The sequence below is a fragment of the Geosmithia morbida genome (genome assembly GCF_012550715.1).
Source record: "Geosmithia morbida isolate 1262 chromosome Unknown scaffold_20, whole genome shotgun sequence".
Taxonomy (NCBI): domain Eukaryota; kingdom Fungi; phylum Ascomycota; class Sordariomycetes; order Hypocreales; family Bionectriaceae; genus Geosmithia; species Geosmithia morbida.
In genome coordinates this window covers 377,804-393,060 of record NW_023336207.1, presented here as the reverse complement: position 1 = coordinate 393,060, position 15,257 = coordinate 377,804, and the positions used below count along the sequence as shown (strand labels likewise).

Genomic DNA, 15,257 nt, shown 5'->3' with positions numbered 1-15,257 from the left:
GCATTGCACATGCAAGTTCGTGAGATGGGAACGGAAACTTCAGCCAACGACGGCCGCCGTGACTCTCTCGGAAGTTGCAGATACAGAGGCTGCGGTCGGGAAGGACGATGGCCTCGGCGGAAATGGCCAATCACGGCGCTTCACTCCTTCGCCTCATGTCAACTCCCGTCATCCACCTGGTGGATCTGGCCAGCACTGCTTCACATCGTGCAAAGCTTCATATCGAATTAGTTTCGATTACGTATAACAACTGCAATTGCGGGAAGCTTTTCTATCGCCAGTGATGTACACACCGAAAGAATGAGAGGAATAATGTTGAATAAAAGGATGGGCTGGGCCCATTACCGTTCCTCTTACCTGAGCCTCCATTGACTACTTGGACAACATTCATATATCAAGTTCCTTGTTTGGAGCAATTACAATTTTCAATAACAACGGTGCTCTCATCTCCATCTTCCATTTCCAACTTCTCCAGCTCCCACCTGCGAGACATGGCACTGACCCAGATCGAGGTCCTCGTCGCCCAGAACACTAGCGAATCGAAGGATGAATCGAGTAGCACTCAGACTCCCATATCTCTAGAGACGGGGGATGATCAGGACAGTAAGTCCTGGGATCCCACCAAGCTCTCATGGGTATGCTGATCATGTCTCTCGATTAGATGCGACACAACGCACATTTGCTGACACGTGAGTGGTTCAGCCACGCAAACTACACATCATCTGTGCAGGCTTCACATGTACATTCAACGGTAACCTGGGATCCTCCATGCCCTCGGGGGCCCTTGACGCCATCTCGGACCATTTCAATGTCACCAACGAGCTCCACCTGACGCTGCTCAACTCCCTATACATGGTCGGCTACGTCCTCGGCCCTCTGGTCTTCGGCCCTCTGAGTGAGTACGTCGGGCGGAGGCCGGTCCTCGTTGGAACCTTTCTCGGCTACCTCACCTTCATGCTCGCCTGCTCCGGAGCGCCGACTTACACCGCCCTGGTCATCTTCCGGCTCCTGTGTGGGATCAACGCCGCGGCGCCGACCACTGTCATCAGCGGCCTCTACTCGGACATCCTCGACGATCCGAGCCATCGCGGCTCCGCCATCGCCCTGTACATGACCGTCACCTCGATCGGTCCCCTGGTCGGCCCCATCATCTCCAGCTTCTCCTCCCAGAAGTCGTGGAGGTGGCCGTTTTGGGCCGCCGGCCTGATTGCTGTTCCAGGTCTGCCCCTGGTCCTCTCCCTGCCGGAGACCTTTGCCCCTGTCCTGCATAACAGGTGGGCAAAGAGGCAACAATGGAAGAGGCGGGATGAAACGGTCATCCAGCTTCATCCGTTCAACGTCCGCAAGATCTTTCTCCGCCCCTTTACCCTCATGTTCACGCAGCCCATCGTCCTCTTCACCTCTCTTTACCTCACTCTGGTCTATTCCCTCTTCTACCTCATGTTCCAGGCGTATCCCATCATTTTCCAGCGTATGACTTATCCACCCCTTCTTACCAAGCATGTCGTTGTCCAGCAACTCTCTGACGTGTTTGCAGAATTCTATGGTCTCGCACCTGGTCCTGCTGGCCTTATGTACCTGCCTAGTAAGTCATTGTGATCATCTCGCTCGTGCCTTGCAGGGGATACTGACGTCTTTATGCTCCTCAGTGGCCGGTGGCGTCATCCTATCCTTGTTCCTGTTCCAGCTCTATGACCGGTGGCATCTGAAGGCCCTGGCCGCTGGAAAGGAATGGGCACAGCGGGAGATTTACCGCCGTCTACCCCTGGCATGCTTTGCCTCTCCATGGTAAGGACAAAGTGAGATTACCCTGAGGTCCACGCTGACATCACATCCTTCTCACACAAGCATGGTCATCTCCCTCTTCTGGTTGGGCTGGACACCCAGTCACAACATACCTCCGATCGTCCCCGCCCTTCACGGCATCTTCTTCGGCGCGGGCTTTCAGATGGTCTTCATGGGCATGGTCAACTACCTCACAGACGCCTTTCGCGACCAGTCTGCTTCGGCCAATGCCGCCGCAAGCACCACGAGATCAATAGGTGCCGTCGTCTTCCCCCTCGCGGCTCATCACATGTATTCCAACCTGGGCATCCATTGGGCCCCCTCCCTCCTTGGCTTCGTTGCCCTTGCCATGGGGGCCATTCCATTCCTGTTCATAAAGTACGGTGATAGACTTGTCAGATAGATAGATCTCGCTTTCATTGAATAGCAAATTCACCATGCTTTTTGCTCGTTCATTCGTACTACCGCTTCGTGTCTAGTGAATACCAATGCGAGTTCGTTGCGACAGCATGGGAATCGCGTATAAGTCCATTAGAGGTTCCGCACCTTGCTCTTCCTTTCCTCCTCTTCTACTTCAACTCCATCGTCCTCTTCTCTCTTTTGATATCTTCATCATTCCCACGACAAGCTACCCCTCTTTTTTCAGAACTCATCTCGCAGAGACTAATAGGGGAAGACCGCACTGGTCTTCCTTTAGCACTACCTACCGTATCACCACATCAAAGGTCTGTGACACATGCGCACACACGACGGACGAAGGGCAATAGGATACAAGACCCGTGAGGACACTCTTGGTGACACACTATGTCCCAACGATGGATGGAGATCTCCAGCTAGACTGGCTTGAACCCGCATCTCCCTCTACACCTACCTTCTTGTGACCCTATTATAACATACAACAACAGTGGTGGCAGGTCAAGCTGAGAAAGCCATGGACGCTGGAAGGAATCGCAGCAACGGCCTCCGGGGAGGAAGGCGCATTCACCCGTTGGTTGAACACGGGGATGCCTGATGCCGGCTCAGTAATAGCATGAAACCATAAACAGATGTCTGCGCTGCGTGCAATTTCTCATCGAAGACTACTTTGCCCTGCCGTGTGGAGATCGAAACGGTTAGCCGACCGAATCGCGATGTGTATGAGATGACAGCGACTGACTAGGATCCCAGACGAAGGCCAAGAGTTCTCCAAATGCAACAGTGACAGGATACCGGATGCGTGCATCGGCGTACGAAGTGGACTGTACTACGCAGGTGACGGGATAGATACCGTAGTGACTAACATCGTTACCAAGTCCCGACCGAGGCAGAAGAAGCCGTAGAAGCTCCTCGAAGAGGCCGCCGCTACGGCTGCGGCCTATCCGATCGTCGAGGGAGGTCGGTAGAAGGTTCCCGAGACCTTGTACAGCTGGATGACACGCCAGTATACATAGAACATTATCAAATGGCAGGATGCAGCTGAGGATGCTGACGATCTCCTTCGTGAATTCGGGTTTTGAGTCCCTCTAACGCCGACGCCGATGCCTAGAGATTGTCTTGAACCCCACGGTAAGGGCCATTTTACCAACCCAACCATTGTTAAGATGCTAGTTGAAGAGAGTAAGAAGGCAGGTCTAGGTTTGTGTGCCGATCTTTGATATATATTTGTGTCTCGTTAGGAAGCACACGTTCAGGAGGTGGATAAGCCGAGAAACCTTCAGCCCATGCATCTTAAAATGTCTTTGCTTTCCGGAGTTACTTGCGGCGTATGTTATCATGCTCTTGTGATTTTCATCAATGACCTATTTACCTACACGCTACGGACTCCTTGCTATAGGACTTCAGTTACAAGACAGAGGGAGAATATTAGGGGAGGGACTGAAGTGGGAAATGGGAGAGCAATAGGTCACGGGATGTTGGATTTGCTTCTTCTACTAGTACAGAATGAACAAGAATTTCTTCAATCATTGTATCTTCTTTTCCGTAAGTTGCGAACAACCGATGGAAGGGGGTCAGGGTACACGTTGATGCATGTACTACAGCTACCTGGAACCATGTAAATTGTTATGAGCTCTGTGTACAATGAGATAGCTCTGTTTCCTGCAGGAAAGAATGACGGCCAAGACTTCACAGAGAAAAGACATTTGGTCCGGACAGTCAGGTCACACTTCTTGTTTCTGAACCAGGAACAGTGTCCATCTCAAGTGGTAATACCTGTTCACTTTTTGTTGAAACCCACCCAGCAATCAACAGTTGACAGTTCAACAAAGAGACGCCTGCCAATGCTTCCCCGGTGACAGAAAGAACAGTGTCCGTCTCTGACCGTCAGATTAGCAAGATAGAAAACACGGCATCACCCATAGCTTCAAAGACCATGTACTTTCCTTATGCGCGTGAGCAGGTGAATCTGGGAGGCTGATGGTAGGATACGGTTATGCTTAGCGACAGATGGACAGGTGAATGCAATCCATTCATTCAAGATTGTGACTCCCGGGGATCTGCTTGTCAAACACGACATTGCCATTTGTCTTAATTCGTCAAGTAATAAGGGCGCCTCTACTTAATGGAGCGTCGCTCTCCAGCATCTGTTCATCTTAATGTTTTCAACTCATCGACACCATATCACCATCATCATTCACACACTATCTTTCCGGTCTCTGACTACGGCTAGAGAAGACGCAACGCACATCATGGCAGACATTGACGAGATCATGAGCGAGAGATTGTACCTGCAAAATGGCGAGACGGACGAGGCGGTGGATGTCGACGCAGTCACGGAGCTTCTGGCGACGCCCTATGACAAGATTTTCAAGCTGAGCGGGGATGGCAAGACGTATGTGAGACCTGTTAGCCTCTTCGGAGTCCCCGTTGAGAAGATGGAAGAGCAGTCGGCGTACTGGGACGACGATTGGTTCTCCCTGAACGCATACCTCGACCGAGAGGCAGACGAGGAGAGGAGGAAGCACGGGACCAGGAGGCAGCTCCAACATGAGAACGATGCGGAACAGACGGCCTTTCTCATCAAGTGCCTCAAAGGACATACCGACAACGTCACCAAGCACCGCAAGATCCGCAACGTCTTTGGTCGCGCGAGGCCGCACCACCCCAACCAGCTGGCGTCAAAGGCATTGCTCCCTGAGACGGGCCTCTGCGAGCAGGAGATCATGTACATCTTGGGATGCAAGATGACCGGCTTCCAATACCTCGCCGACAGGGGCAAGATGGCCATGGGCGCGTGGGACTTTGTCCGCTGGAGGATCGGCAGAGCCCTTCTAGCCTACAGGGCTGGCAAGTGCGTCTTCGTCAAGAACAACGACATCAAGGCCGTCATCCGCAACATCATCTCCAGGGATAGCATCGACCCGCTCTTCCGCCAGGCCATCCTCTATGCCGCCCGTCTCGACGGCAGGGGAAACAGCTATCGGTCGACGAAGGTGCTAGAGAGGTCAATGCCAAAGCCCCCCCGGCCTGCCAGGTTCCCCAGGTCGCCCATCAGTGCCAGCTCTCAGGCTAGGGTGGCGAGAAGCCGGTCCTTGCTCACGGCTTCCCACAACCGGCCTCGTCCAACTACCCCGACGAGCCAGAACCCAGAATCTGGCATGCCCCGACCGGAAGAAGCACCCCAGGGAGTCCGGGGTGGAAGGGCTCGGACAGGGGCCCGCGTGCAGAAGAAGCAACGGGCGCGGTCGTTCCGCCATTCTCGGCGGGGCACGAATGGGTTTCGCAAAGAAAAGGGCCCGTCCTAATGAGAGGCATTATTTCGGATAAGGTTGCAGGTCTTTGCGAGTGTTCCATCTGTTGGAATCAGATGTTTAGAGACATTGTTGTGCGATCATGGTTGGAACAGTTGTTTGTTGTGACAACAATAGAGACTAAGGATAGAGGGGAATTACGGCTTTAGTGATTGGTTGAACAAGGAGCATTGAAGAACGGTCAAACCCGGGTTAGTAGGACACTGCATTGTAGGATAGCACAGGAAAGAAAAGGAAAAAAAGAGAAAAGCTGTGCATTGAGAGGGAGTACATGTAGTATAACCAGACGATGGCATAAGTGAAATATGACAGATTGAACCCAAATCTCTACATTTTTACCTTTTTTTAAAAAAATTATTTGTCCCTTATGGGCATCAGTCCTTCATGTTGTAGCAGCTGTGCCGGAAACATGGACATAGGAAAAAATGAGCTGATCGTGACGGCCCAGAAGCAAGGAGGTCACGTGAGTGAATAATCACCCTCCGGTTGGTCAATTCAGCGTAGGGAATGTGGGTCACCATCACCTAAGGCTCCCGAATGATCCCATCACTCACAAATCCCTCGACAACCTCCCTCTCTCCCACCTCATCACCCAAAACCCACGCTTCAATCCGCCTCGATCCACCCCCGAATACGCCATGTTCCTGCAACGTACTGCCGCCGCTGCGGCTCGCCGTGCCAGCGTCGCCGCCCCCCGCGTCGCCGTCCGCTCCTTTGGTTCGACTGTTGCCCGCCGTACGTTGGAGACAACTCTTTTTTCCCAAGGGGACATAGATGCTAACCAGGGCATATTGTAAACCATTTCAGGCAACGCCCCCTCGACCCCTAAGACCCCCAACGAGCAGGCCGCTGCCATTGCCGGAACCGCCGAGAAGAAGATTGGCGCCTACAAGACCATCTCGGGTATGTCTTTTTTTTCTTTCCTCGTCGCGACACGGAGAAATCATCAAGCGTGGACCTGGTGACCGGATGAATGATGCTAATTAACTGGCCTAATGGCCTTGTGGCGATTAGAGGTCAAGACGGAGGCCGACCTCTTCGGTCCCGGTGGTCAGAGCGCCACCGTCCCTACCGATCTCGAGCAGTCCACCGGTCTGGAGCGTCTCGAGATTCTCGGAAAGATGGAGGGTGTGGACATCTTCGACCTGCGCCCCCTCGATGCCAGCCGTCTGGGTACAATGGAGGACCCCATCTCTATCCGCTCCGCTGGTGACGAGCAGTTTGCCGGCTGCACCGGTTTCCCTGCTGACTCCCACAACACCACCTGGCTTCGTGTAGGTTTTTCTTATCATAATGAAAAAAATTCCGAGGGTGGAGGAGGAAAGGAGCCTTTGCCTTCGCTCTCTTTTTGTCTAATGAATGCTTGAATCGAAATACTGACCCCCATCACAGGTCAGCCGCGACCGCCCCATCGAGCGCTGCCCCGAGTGCGGCAGCGTCTACAAGATGGAGTACGTCGGTCCCCAGGACGACCACCACCACCACCACCACGAGCCTGAGCACCCCGAGCCCAAGACCTTTGCCGACTTTGTCAAGCCCGAGTATCGCTACCGATAGATGCATCAGTTTCGAGGTAAAAGGGGAGCCAGAAATGGGGAGAGGAGGAAACATGTATTAAACCTTCTAGGGTATCAACCTGTTAAGAAGGATGTTGCCTTGTATTGGAGAGACCAGGTGTGAGCGTTTCTGTCTGGATGTGTGGTCTGTAGATTAACGGTGACTCTTATTTTCCTTTGTTCTGGAATAAACACCACTTGGTTATATATACATATTGTCGCCACGGTTGTTCCCAACACCATCGTTTCCCAAGCGGCATACAATCGTCTTGGCCTAAGGCCAGTGAATTCGATACATGACGTGTGCACCTCTTGTCCCTGCTGTCGACTTCGTGGGCCATGCTCCGCAACGGATGACCGGGTCTCGTGGCGTGCTTCGTCCCGTCACCCATGACGTAGAACGGTTCTCGGCTCTCGCATCGTAGGCTGAAGGATGGGTACTGCCGAGCCTCATTCAGCTCCTCGCAGCCAGCCCATCGCCCCTGGGTGCCCTTGGCAAACTTATGCGGCCGTCTTTCTCCCCTTCTTTTCTGGGTTGTCTCTCAGCCTGGAGGCGTTTTCGAATGAGCTCAACCCTCCTCGTCGTCAAAGCTGAGCTTTATCTTCTTTGCCTTTTTCTTGGGCCTCTTGTCCTTGACGACCTCCTCATTATTTGCCTCATCCTTCCCACCATCTGACGCGCCCTTAGGCTTCTTGGGCTTGTCCTCCTCTTCCGTAGTGCCGACTGCTGCATCCTCGCCTACAACTCTTCCCACCTTGCGCTTCCTGCCGCCAATAGCAGCTTTGGAGGAAGTCTCAGGGTCTTTACTAGTGCCCTTCTCGTCATCCCGGGCGACAGCATCGCCGCCGTCCTCCCTCACGACGCCATCTTTGTCCACCTCAACGTCGACCACGTTCCCATCTTCGTCCACGACGAGCGGCACGTCTTCAGCCTCCTCGCTGCTGGGGCGCTTCTTGGCGGAGCGCCGTTGGCCGCCGGGAGACGGCTCACCGCGACCACCTCCGCCTGCCTGCGCGTGGAGGGCGGCCAGGAACGGCGGTAAAGATTTATTGAAAGACAGGTTCTTGGATGTGACCTTTTGGTTTTTCTGAGACATGGTCGGCGATGCGTGAGGGGAAGAGAGATGCAATAAAGAACTAGGAGTGGTCGTATTTGCTTGTCGTCTCAGGATAGTGAGCAAGCATCTCCCTACTAAAAACAGAATGGTGGAAATATGTAGCTGGCCAGGTAAGTGTCATGAAATCGGTTGGTAGTTCAATTGTACCGGCTAATCACCGTGGACAGCGATACGATGAGTTTGATTTGCGTCGCGCGTACTCCGTACATACCCTATAGTCCCCCCGACGTGCTTCCTGCCGGCGACAGCACACGATGACATATAGACGCTAATATAGTGGTCTTTACCTATATATACGTCCTAGACCGATATATAATAACTTATTCAACTCAAAGGAAGGAAATCAACCTATAAGGCTATTTACATATATGCGTGTGACAGCAACCCTTAGCTACTTAGTCATTCAATTCGGTGTGACGGTTGGTACGACTCTGGGCTACAGGGTAGTCAGAGAAGTGTCGGTTTTATGTTGGCGAGGCCGTCAGGGCGTCTAACTGAGCAATAAGGCAGTCACAGTCGCAGGTGCTTGTTCTTGGGGAACTGGTTCTAATAGAAGCGTTGACTATTGTATTGATAGCTGGGTAAAGAGTGACTAGGCTATGGAAATGAGGTTGACTATATACTGCGTGGTTCACCGTGTTTGCGGGTGAACAGCCAGTGAACCAGTTACTGGTTCACCGGTGGTTCACGTGAAGACGTAGTGAACCAAGTCGCGATGCTTTCTCCAAGTAGACCGTCAGTTGGTGGGGTGGTTGAGAAAAAGTGGGGTGCACGTGAAGGCCGCATAACGGGTCGTAACATATCCGTTGTCGCCTTTCTTTTCTTTTCTAGCCATATCACGGAATAGAAGCCTGCTATATCCTAAGGCTTTTTCCGTTCTTAAGGCCTAGGGAGAGATGGATCTATGTAGTACAGGTTGTCGGTTATGTATCGTTAGAGTTGCGATCGCCGCTCTGTTATATAGTATTCCTTCGTAGTGTCCGTTTTATATTGCGTGCATTTGTGCTCGAGGTAGTCCGAAGCTCTAGTGAATGATTCGCGATAGAATACGTATATTTCGAAGCAATTTATATCTATAGTATTTTAGTACAAGCTATGTTAAGAGGGAGGGAGTCGTATACGCTTACTAAAGTGAGGGACTAAGCGAGCCATTCTTTGAAATTCCTTATTATAATTTAAGGCTGGGCATCTAAATCTACGCGAGTCCCCCTGCCCGGGCCAGACCTCACTATCGTCCGGATGTTTTTTTTCTTCGTCGCATTGCTCCTTTTCAATCCTAGGCGCAGGGTCTTCGAGAACTTCTATAAGGTGGAAACACTCGCATTTCGGCACACCTAATCGATGCTAAGGTATACGATGTTTGGTCGGAGGCAAATGTAATTAGGCTTCCTTAATTCTAGTCGCATGCTAATTGATTTTAGTCTAATATCGTTAGTTATTAAATCTATGAATGACTAAGTCCTTACCTGGTATCCCTAGATATACTCTCGTAAGTTTTGGGTCGATTTAAACGCCCTGTAATAGGTCTAGCATTATCGTGTCGTGTCCATTTCGCTAGGAAGCAGACGTGGTAAGGTCATTCATAGCGGGAGACATCTAGTAAGAATGAGAAGGAATGAAAACTACTAGCAGGTAGTAGGGGGAATAGATTTAATCACATGCCCCTTCGGTCACACCCCGCTTTCTCCGTCATCTGCGCTATATAACCGCACAACACACGTCGCGTACTATTAAAGTACAATTTACAACCTCATAAACATCTCTTTCAATTCCTTATCAAGGCCTTCATTTCGCCAGCGCGCTATTCCAACATCGTGTACCGAATGCAACGGCACCGGGTACGTGGGCTCATACGTATGCCCTAAATGCAATGGGAACAAATAACACTTTACGCTAGGCATGGTTAATATGTAAATCATTCCTGGTTGCTCCCTGTTAGACATGCATACTGACTACGAATAAGTCTTTCTACCGTCGAATATTACGCGCACGATGATGATCTATATGGAAACATTGCCGGTTCTGTCGAGCTATGAGAAGGAAGAAAAAGAATAATAATAAATTAAATTGCTGCTGACACACATCAGTACGTGTCTCTCTGTCCTCTAATTGCATCTTTTCACGCCTCAGCACCATCCTCTCTTCACTAGCATCTGAATTATGATAGTAGAGCAATCAGAGTGAGTGTACACGTAATCCGAGTTCAGCATTAGTGGTGCCCCAGCTGCGCTCGGCCTTCCAGAAGATTGCCCCGACGCTGATAGAGACGCACGGCAAGGAGCTCCAGCACGCCGCGGACGCCGACCCATCCAGGAACTTCCCACCCGCGAAGACACMCCCGCAAAAGGGCAGCGAGACGGTCAGCCAGTCGACGTCCTCGTCGGCCCAGAAGACGGGCTCCATCGTCAACACCACGACGGTGACGGACCAGCAGGAGTTCCGCACCACGGCCGAGGAGGCCTACAAGACGTTTGTCGACCCGGCCCGCATCGCCGCCTTCACGCGCGCCCCACCCAAGCTGTTCGAGGGTGCCCACAAGGGCGGAAAGTTCGAGCTTTTTGACGGCAACGTGGCCGGCGAGTACGTCGAGCTCGACGAGCCCAAGCGTCTGGTGCAGAAGTGGCGCCTCAAGCAGTGGCCAGCCGGCCACTACTCCAGCCTCCGCATCGACTTTGACCAGAATGACGTCGACCATGTTACCGTGATGCGCGTCACCTGGGATGGCGTGCCCATCGGCCAGGAAGAGGTGACCAAGNCAGGAGTTCCGCACCACGGCCGAGGAGGCCTACAAGACGTTTGTCGACCCGGCCCGCATCGCCGCCTTCACGCGCGCCCCACCCAAGCTGTTCGATTGAAAATACCAGTTGACCGCGTGCCACATAAAGCCCAAAGCGGGCTTGAGCAACTTTGGGGGAGGAGAGAGGAGGATTGTGTACATATACAAGGGTTAGTAGCAACAGTGCTAGTACTATCATACATGTTGCTTGATGGCAAACCTAGGAGTGGTACTATCAGGACGTCAAGCTGGGGCTCCCGTCGACTATTCCCAGTAATAAAGTCTCCTTTCTATCTACATCTTGAGGGTTTGTTGGGTCAGCTTGGAGACTTGGGCAGTGGGCACAATGTTGCTACTATCAGTACGGAGATACTACTAATCACTAGGCAGTTGAAAAGTATTATTAATAGTCAAACAGAGGACTGCCCGGTGAAGAAGCGGCCGACTTTGGCCAAACAAAGTAATTACAGACAAGATTAGATCTCTCCCAATCATTTCACACTGCTTATTTGCTGTTCATCTTTTATTTCCGTTAATGGTTAGATCCTTTCTCTTCAACTGCTTCTTCAAAATAAGGAAAAAGGCTTAACAACTGCCTCTGTGTTATCATCAAAGGCAACTGTCTCCGCAGACAGCTTATGTGGTCACTTGGTGGCGCTTTGGTAAGTAATAATACTTTGCTCCCAGGCCGGAGACCTAGAAAAAAAGAGTGCGGGTAGCAAAGCCAATCATTGGCCTGTTGCCCAATGCCAAGTTGCCAACGGAGGGCCAGATCCTCTTTTCCTTCCAAGTGCCCACCCTGTTTCACTACGGACTCTCCATCTTTAGTTGGTCGGACTCTCCCTTCCACACACTCACCCACGCACACACACTCGCATCTCTTTATCCGTCTCTGTCTCTGTCTCTAACGTCTTCGAGGCCAGATCATCTGTGTCCCTGTCGCTCGTTAATCCAGGCCGTCTTCTCTTCGAGCCTCTCCCTCCTCCTCCTCCCCCTCCCCTTTCCTCCCACCGCGCGCTGTCATCTCACGAGGGAACAGGAAATCCCAGGGGGTCTAACAAGATAGCTCGCCACATGCCGATGGCCCGTACGACCTAGCCCCTTCTGTTCAGACATCCATCTCGACGACATTCGTGACCGCACCTAGGCGACAGACACCCACGACCAAAAGGCCGATCAATCGAGAAAGAGGAAGCGTTTTCAATAGAGGCGCCCCTCCCGCGACAGACCTCTCCACCTCATTCCTCCACACCCTACCAAGACGAGCCGTCTGGCACGCCGCCTAGAACCCTGCCACGAGGCGGGCAGCCTTTTGCGCCCCTCACAGAAACATGGAAACCCATAGGCGATCCAGGGCTGCGTCCACCCGCAACCTGCAGCTGCCTTCACTCGACAATGAGAAGTCGCCCAGCCCCAAGCAGAAGACGTTGACGTCGCTGGCGTCGCGCCTGGCCTTCTTTCGCAAACCCCTGCGGTTACGTGGCAATTCGACCGTCTCGGTGCCCCTCGGCGTCGTCGTCCTCTTTCCCATCCTTGTCGTCATACTCATCCTGATCCTGTTTATAAGGCACCCAGACTCGCCGGGGAGCATGCTCGTTCCCGCCGGTGCACCCCCTGCTATCAGGAAGATTAGCGAGCAGCACGACAAGGTCTTTGTCAACGGCTGTCTCGAGCCTGACACCACCCAGCCCAGAGCCAACGCCGCATTTGTTGTGCTTGCCAGGAACAAGGAGCTTGACGGCGTCATACAGTCCATGAAGTCGGTTGAGCGCCACTTCAACCGCTGGTACCACTACCCTTACGTCTTCCTCAACGATGGCGAGTTTAATGAGACCTTCAAAGAGACGGTCCAAAAGTACGCCTCGTCAAACGTCGAGTTTGGCAAGGTCGGTCCTGACATGTGGGGTTACCCCGACTGGGCCGATGAGAAGGTCGTCAAGGAGGGCATCGCCAAGCAGGGCGATGCCGCTGTCATGTACGGTGGTCTCGAGAGTTACCACAAAATGTGCCGTTTCTACTCTGGGTTTGTCATCCCCCTCCACCCCACACCTTCGGCCCCCCCCCCCCCCCGGTCACCACTTTTTAATATCTTACTGACCGCCGTGCGTAGCTTCTTCTACAACCACCCTCTCCTGCTCAAGTACGAGTGGTACTGGCGCGTCGAGCCCGAGATCACCTACTTCTGCGACATTACATAGTACGTGTCCCCGGTGCACTGTATCTCATGTACAACTGCCTAGACCCAACGCCGAAACTAACCAAGAGCAGTGACCCCTTCCTCAAGATGATTGAGAACAATAAGACGTACGGCTTCACCATTGCCGTCAAGGAGTTGCGCGAGACTGTCCCCAACATCTTCCGATACGCCTCGGCCTACAAGCGCCTCAACAACATCACCTCCCAGGGTCTCTGGGAGATGTTTGTCGAGCCGCAACCGCCCTCTGAGGAGTCCCGACCGGACGAGAACTCACCTCTACCTGAAGAGATCCTGCAGAACGACCCCAATCAGAATACGCTCCCCGAAATTGACCCCGAGGCCATGGAGGGCGAGAAGTACAACATGTGCCACTTCTGGTCCAACTTTGAGATTGCCAAGCTCAGCTGGTTCCGCAGCAAGGAGTATAATGACTTCTTCGAGATGATGGACCGGAGGATTTTGGATGGAACGGGTACGCCACTGCAAATCGACCCCCCCAACAATTTCTTGCACAACTTACATCATGCTCCATCCTCAAGAGACAACGACTAACATAACGAATAGTGGGGTGACGCACCCATTCACTCTCTTGCGGCTGGTGCCCTCCTGGCGACACGCGACATCCACTACTTCCGCGATATTGGCTACCGCCACACGACGATCCAGCACTGTCCGGCCAACGCACCGTCGCGCCAGCTCCCGCACAAGCCGTACCTTGACATGGCCATTCCTGATGAGAAGCAGCGTCTCGAGGAAGATGAGTACTGGGCCAACTTTGATGAGCCTATGGAGAATGGTGTTGGATGCCGATGCCGCTGCGATACTGACATTGTCGACGTCGAGGGCAAGGACGGCTCCTGTCTTCCTGAATGGGTTGATGTGGCTGGTGGATGGGCCAGCCCCTGATACCTCCTCTTTTCCCTCTCCTCTTCCCCTTTTCCCAAGACCGAATTTGCATGGCGACGTGGATATTTTTGTGAGAAGAAACCTGAGCGGCTGAATTACCTTTGCTCTTCTCCCCTTATTTACCTCCTTGTTCCTGCCTGTATTTCCCTGTGCGTTTGTTTTCCTTCTTCCCTCTTTCTGCCTCCTTGGTTTCAGCTTGGCTCTCACCATATCTTGTATTCATGAAGAACATGAACAACAAAAAACACATACCAATGAGCACAACACAACATAACACAACACCCAAAAAAAAAGTGGTGGACAGATTCGGCTTCTGTACCGCGGGTTTACCGTGTACCAACGGGCAAACGGCCTCGAAGACTCCCCCACATGATGTATACAATGACGGATACAGAGATTTTCGCTCTCTCCCCCCCCCCCCCCCCCCTTTATTTTTTTTTTTGCGTTTATTAAGTTAGTCAAGTCGCAGGATGGAATGCATACAAATTCTTCCATCCTAGGTGCTCCCTAGGAAGACGAGGTTCCTCCCTGGGATACTTCGCGGGGAGGTGGGAGCGATACACATGAAAAAGGGGTGGGATCATTTTTGTTGTATTTCTCTTTTGGATGTTTCTTATGTCTTCTTTTTCTTCGATTTTTTTCTGCGTCTTTTGCCCGGGTAGTTTGATAGATTGACGGTCGGAATACGTACGTCGGCTTGTATCATCAGAATAGTTTGTGCTTTTTGGGTTGGACAGGAGGAGGTGTATTGAAATGACTTGATCTATTAATATTTATACATAAAGACGCTTCTAGGGGTGCAATCTTTTCCAACTATGTGCTAGAACTCCTATCACAGTCCCGCTAAATGACAATTGCTACACGATGTTTGCTGTAATGTTCGTTTGAAATGTGGTTGAACGACCTGCGGACCCGCCACGTGACTCTTTTCTCTGTCAGACTCTGCGGTGGAATAATATCGGTAAAACAGCAGGTCTGAATTAACGGATCGGCGGGAGATTTATCCGTATAATTATATCAGTCAATTGATAGAATAATAGCACGAAATAACGGTTATTTTGACCTTCCTGATGATTGGTGTGCTTTATTCATATATATCAGGGAAACAGTGACTGTAGAAGTGGCTTTTTCCATAGGAAAAGCGCTTCTCGGCGCCGGAATAACCTATTCCGGATGATTACTCATCTGCTT

At 52.0% G+C, this 15,257-nt stretch overlaps 7 protein-coding genes across 7 annotated transcripts; 6 read left to right on the top strand and 1 right to left on the bottom strand.

The window, feature by feature from the left end:
* Positions 1–491: 491 nt before the first annotated feature.
* On the top strand, positions 492–2,188 carry GMORB2_4480 (Sugar (and other) transporter; the record flags this gene model as incomplete). Its single annotated transcript, XM_035466455.1, has 4 exons — positions 492–635; positions 703–1,585; positions 1,650–1,788; positions 1,849–2,188. 4 exons carry the CDS (start codon positions 492–494, stop codon positions 2,186–2,188), a joined length of 1,506 nt encoding a protein of 501 aa, XP_035318466.1.
* Positions 2,189–4,451: 2,263 nt separating this feature from the next.
* Positions 4,452–5,507, top strand: GMORB2_4479 (uncharacterized protein; the record flags this gene model as incomplete). Its single annotated transcript, XM_035466454.1, has 1 exon — positions 4,452–5,507. One exon carries the CDS (start codon positions 4,452–4,454, stop codon positions 5,505–5,507), a length of 1,056 nt encoding a protein of 351 aa, XP_035318465.1.
* A 644-nt stretch (positions 5,508–6,151) lies between these two features.
* On the top strand, positions 6,152–7,070 carry GMORB2_4478 (cytochrome c oxidase subunit 5b; the record flags this gene model as incomplete). The annotated part of the gene is made up of 4 exons (XM_035466453.1): positions 6,152–6,248; positions 6,321–6,416; positions 6,528–6,787; positions 6,906–7,070. 4 exons carry the CDS (start codon positions 6,152–6,154, stop codon positions 7,068–7,070), a joined length of 618 nt encoding a protein of 205 aa, XP_035318464.1.
* A 568-nt stretch (positions 7,071–7,638) lies between these two features.
* Positions 7,639–8,166, bottom strand: GMORB2_4477 (uncharacterized protein; the record flags this gene model as incomplete). The annotated part of the gene is made up of 1 exon (XM_035466452.1): positions 7,639–8,166. One exon carries the CDS (start codon positions 8,164–8,166, stop codon positions 7,639–7,641), a length of 528 nt encoding a protein of 175 aa, XP_035318463.1.
* Positions 8,167–10,396: 2,230 nt separating this feature from the next.
* Positions 10,397–11,042, top strand: GMORB2_4476 (Activator of Hsp90 ATPase-like protein 1-like protein; the record flags this gene model as incomplete). Its single annotated transcript, XM_035466451.1, is given in 2 exon segments — positions 10,397–10,933; positions 10,947–11,042. Coding segments are annotated over 2 exon segments (633 nt in total), but the record flags the coding sequence as incomplete, so codon positions are not given.
* Positions 11,043–12,294: 1,252 nt separating this feature from the next.
* On the top strand, positions 12,295–13,732 carry GMORB2_4475 (uncharacterized protein; the record flags this gene model as incomplete). The annotated part of the gene is made up of 3 exons (XM_035466450.1): positions 12,295–13,160; positions 13,232–13,632; positions 13,725–13,732. 3 exons carry the CDS (start codon positions 12,295–12,297, stop codon positions 13,730–13,732), a joined length of 1,275 nt encoding a protein of 424 aa, XP_035318461.1.
* A 148-nt stretch (positions 13,733–13,880) lies between these two features.
* On the top strand, positions 13,881–14,066 carry GMORB2_4474 (uncharacterized protein; the record flags this gene model as incomplete). Its single annotated transcript, XM_035466449.1, has 1 exon — positions 13,881–14,066. The coding sequence occupies one exon, from the start codon at positions 13,881–13,883 to the stop codon at positions 14,064–14,066; it is 186 nt and encodes a 61-aa protein (XP_035318460.1).
* Between the last annotated feature and the right edge of the window lie 1,191 nt (positions 14,067–15,257).